The sequence below is a fragment of the Miscanthus floridulus genome, chromosome 17 (genome assembly GCF_019320115.1).
Source record: "Miscanthus floridulus cultivar M001 chromosome 17, ASM1932011v1, whole genome shotgun sequence".
NCBI lineage: Eukaryota > Viridiplantae > Streptophyta > Magnoliopsida > Poales > Poaceae > Miscanthus > Miscanthus floridulus.
The window spans coordinates 61,406,293-61,410,887 of NC_089596.1; the positions used below are offsets into that span (position 1 = coordinate 61,406,293).

The 4,595-nt window shown below is 50.0% G+C and overlaps 1 protein-coding gene across 1 annotated transcript; it reads left to right on the forward strand.

The window, feature by feature from the left end:
• Positions 1-246: 246 nt before the first annotated feature.
• LOC136517096 (probable mediator of RNA polymerase II transcription subunit 26b) lies at positions 247-3,921 on the forward strand. Its single transcript, XM_066510617.1, has 9 exons — positions 247-1,735; positions 1,818-1,886; positions 1,993-2,075; positions 2,242-2,297; positions 2,399-2,523; positions 2,626-2,653; positions 2,742-3,124; positions 3,206-3,350; positions 3,450-3,921. Exons 1-9 carry the CDS (start codon positions 1,136-1,138, stop codon positions 3,572-3,574), a joined length of 1,614 nt encoding a protein of 537 aa, XP_066366714.1. The 5' UTR covers positions 247-1,135; the 3' UTR covers positions 3,575-3,921.
• The last annotated feature ends 674 nt before the right edge of the window (positions 3,922-4,595 follow it).

The window sequence follows — 4,595 nt, forward strand, 5'->3', positions numbered from 1 at the left end:
ATTAGTTATTCTTTTTACCTACATTTAATGCTCCATGCATGTGCCGCAAAACTCGATGTGACGGGGAATCTTGGGAAACTTTGGATTTTGGGTGGATCTAAACAGGGCCTAATTAATTAATTAGGAGCACTGCTCAACACAGGAAAAAAAAAAGAGACCAAACGGAAAGGACACCCCCCGACGCCCGAGTCGACAGGGGCAAAGCAACCAGAAGCAGCCACGAGGCCGCCGCGTCTCACCCATCTCCCCTCTCCTCTCTTCTCTCCGACTCTCCCCCAGCAAATCCGCCATCCCCTTGCGGCTTGAGCACGGACGTGTCCTGCCCTTCGCTTCTTCTGGTAAAAAAAACGAAAGAACTTCTACTCCACTATAGAATAGAAGAAACAAGAAAGGTGCAGGGAACGGAGGGCGGGCGGCGGTGACGCCACGAACGCGCAGTTTGTTACTGCAATTGCAGCTGCTAGTGGTGGCGAGGCATGGTCCATGGGAGGGGGAGGGAGGGGGAGTAGTTGCTGGTGTTTGGTGGCCGCGTAGGTCTCGTGGGTTTGCGTACCCTGCCATCCCCGTCCCTATCCGCCCGTTTCGTCAGCCCCCTCTCCTCTCTTCAACTTCACCTTCCTGGCTTTCCTCCCCGCTTCCTTCTTCCGCAGGGGTCAGCCAGCCAGCCAGGCAGGCCAGATAAGATTTGCTCTGCTTTGGTTAGGCTACCGCCGCGCCGCGCTGTGCTGTGCTCCGGGTGAGGGGTTGTTGAAACCGCCAAGCAACGGGGACGTGGGGTGGTGGCCAAGGAAGGCGACGCTGGTCGATTCCTTCCGCCTCCCTCCGGATTCGCTCTGTTCTTGTTCCTCCGCTGTTTCTCGATTGATTGGCTGGTGATTCTGCCCCCGCGCCGCGGATTCGAGGGAATCTGATTCGCCGTTGGACGGGCGGGAGAGATTGGATTCTTGGTGCTAGTGCCGTGCCGGTGCGCGCGGCGTAATAATCTGATAAGAAGAAAGAAAAGATAGAAGCAGGAAGGGGAGGAGCATCGGTTCTTGGTTGCGCTGCTGGGAATCGCGGTCGGGGGAGGCCGATCTTGGCGACGCGGGGAGGTCTTCTCACGGAGGCCAGGCGGGGACCGGCGGCGGTCACGGCGATGGCCGACGGGCTGGATCGGTGGCGCAACTTCTTCCGTGGCGCCGGCGCGGGCATCTGCGACGTGATCGAGAACGCCATCCTCGTGGCGGCGGCCGACGCGCCGCGGGAGCTCCTGCACCGCCGCGACCGCATCGCCGAGAGGCTCTTCACCACGCTCCGCCGTGACACGGCGCCGCCGGCGCCGCCGTCCTTCGGCAGCGCCGCGGCGTCCACCACCCCGGCCACTCCCGTCGAGGAGGACAAGGGCAGCGTGCGCCGCGTCGCCGAGAAGGAGTGCAAGGTCGACAGCAGCAGCAACGGTGCCCACGGCGGGGGCCATGGCCACGGCGATGAGGATGATGACTCTGACTCCGACGACGAGCGCCTCCGCCGCGCCGCGGCGAGCAACTACGGCCACAGTTACGATGACGATGATGACGAAGACGACGACCAACAGCAGGAAGATGAGCAGCAGCACGCCTCGGATGATACGGAAGAAGGGGAAGAAGACCACGAGGCTGAGGAGCTTGAGGCGCTCACCAATGAGATCGATGAGGAGTCACAGATCGTGGGCGAGGTCATCCGCATCAAGGAACTCCTCTTGCACAAGGAAGACCATGTACTGGCTCATTTCTTCACTTTTCAATTGCTAAAGTTTGTAACTTCGAATTCGTCTAACCTAAAATGCGATGTTTCTGCAGTCGGATGTCACTTTGTTCGAATCACTGAGGAGGCTGCAGTTGATGCAATTGTCTGTCTCTACGCTAAAGGTACACAATTGATATTGCATACATGAGCTATGTGATGTGTCTCAGTGTTTTGTTCCCTTGTTGCTCTTGCTGTTTAGTTTCTTAATCTTAGGACTGTTCATTGCAGGCTACTGAGATCGGAAGAGCTGTTAATCGGCTGCGAAAACACAACTCACAAGAGATTCGGCACCTCGTGCGCACTCTCATTGAGTAAGTTCCATCTTCCTTTTACTGAATTTTGGTCTCTAGGGCTACTTCACAATTGCTTTCAAAGAACCAATTCTAGCTTAGCTACATATAATAATCATTCGAAATGCCTTCTTGTTAGTGTTCTTGGAGATGTTGTTGACACATGAGATTACGTTTTGTGTTTCAGAGGTTGGAAAGTCTTGGTTGATGAATGGGTCAGTACTACAAATGCTGCCCTGGCAGGTAACTGAAGTGAATTTGTTGATGCCTTAGTTGATCTAGCAGTTTCTAGATGAAGACTCACATCTTAGCTTAATATGGATATTTATTCTTTGGATCTGTAGAGAACTCCCCTGGCTCTTCAAATCCTTCTGTTGTGGATGAAGAAGAAGAAGAAGGGCTTCCTTCTCCACCTTTAGACGAAGGGGCCTTCTTTGCTCCCCAGACCACTTCTATTCAACTCTCTGAGGTACTGATATAGTTAATTCCTGCCATCTGATTGGGTTTGGTGTTGAACAAAAATCTGACTCTGCGTTTATTATTTTTCCTCTCTTGTCTCCCCAACCTGAAGTTCTTTGATGAAATGGATGAAGATGGAAGTGAGTACAACAATTTAACAGTTCTTAATTCCATGCTTATTTCTTGTTTTTAACATTATGATAGTTAACGTTGCGCATATGATGGCAGATTTGAGACATAATAATGAGTCGAGCCTTGGAAGCAAGAGGGGTAATAATGGTGGGAGACTTGCAAACCATTCAGCAGTTGCAAGGCAAGAGCCTCCTCGTTCTTCTCCTGGTGTTGTCGAAAAAGTTCAATCCAGGAGGCCAGAATTGGCAAGACAAGAGCCACCAATGAGGCAAGCAAACCCACAAAAACCCCAAAGTTCAAGTTTGCAAGCCAAACCTCATGGCGTGCTCAACAACCAATCTAATCCCTCAAGCTATGAATCTGGGCCGGGGAGACCATTAAAGGCAGCTTCTCAGCAGAGACCATTTGGTGACATGAAACCTAAACAGACTCGAGAGCACATTGCAATTGAAAGAAAACCTATGGCAAGCCAGATGGATGTAAGTACATGCTACCCAGTCATATATGTTTTGACTAGGATTAAGACCTCATGGCTCTCATATCTGTTTTCCGTTCTCTAGAAATCAAGGTTTGGCACTCAATCTTCAGCAGGAGCCAAGCTAGAGTTGGCAAAGCCAAAGGTTTATGATGATGGTTTGGATAATAACAGAAAGTTGGAAGCAGCAAAGCGAAGGCTCCAGGAGCGTTACCAGGAAGCAGAGAATGGTTCGTATTTCATCACTCATCAATATGAAAATTGTTTGTCACTAGTAGATCTCTACTGTTTCAGTTTCATTAAATTGTTCCATACTTTTGTCTGTGCAGCCAAAAGGCAACGCACAATACAAGTAATGGAGCTGGGTGACATACCAAAGCCCAAGCATCAAAACAGACAACCGATGGTGAAGTCCAGGAATAACCTTAGGAATTGGGCGAACGGGCGGCGCTAACTCTGTGATTTTTTTTTACCTCACTTGATGAATTGTTGCCATGCCTGCCTTGTCTGATCATGCGTTTATGCTCATTCAAGAGCAGGCTGAAACCAGCTGCCAGGACTAGAACAAACTTTTTTTTTGAACAGAACCTCCGATGGATGGTTTCCTATGAAGTCGCAAGAGTTGCACTTGATGCCATGAGTGAAGCTCCTGTGGTAGGAGAGTTTAGCCATGTCTGGATAATTGTAGAGTGGACATGTAGCTCGATCTGTATCGGCTGGTTCTTTTTCTTCTTTCTTCTTCAAAGGAAGCTGTAGATACCAGATAGAATAATCAGCAATATTTGGTACATCCCTTTTTTACCTTCAAGTGTTCAGTCTTTGATAGGAATCATTTACCAAGGGCAACAGACTTGTATGTCTCTTGTTCTCTTGCAACTGCGGCCTGGACTCTCTATGCCATGGTCTTGGCGCTTGACCCGCTTGCTGTTCACATGCAATGTTACAAGCATACGGTCAGCCTTTGCAGCTGCCGTCTTTTCATTGTGTGTGACGCATCTGCACATGTATGAGAAATTGATGATAGTCGAGAGTCAAACGTCCAGAATTGCGCATTTTGGTAGCATCTGTTGAATGTTGAAACTGGATCGTGAAGGCCACCAGAATTTCAGTGAACGGCCAAATGTAAACTCTGACTGTTCATTGGAAAATTTGGGAATTCTGGATTTCCTCCGCCGTTTATCCGATGAGAGCACCAAAAAAGGGAGATGGGAGAATTGGAATACAGCAAAGTAATCGGAGACATGTGCGTGCATCTAGTGGATTGGGAGGTGCGTGGATTCCACCGGCGGGGAGTGGTGGTTGCAGGGCCATTAGCATAAAAACAGCCGGCCAAGGCCCCACCCCAATTATTCATTCTCGCCTCCTTATCCACAATCAGATCTTCCAAGGAGGCCATGACTCACGAGATAAAGCTACTGTGCCACAGCTTCAACTTCTAAGCAGCTTAAGTTCCAAAGAGAGCCAGCTCTGTTGGC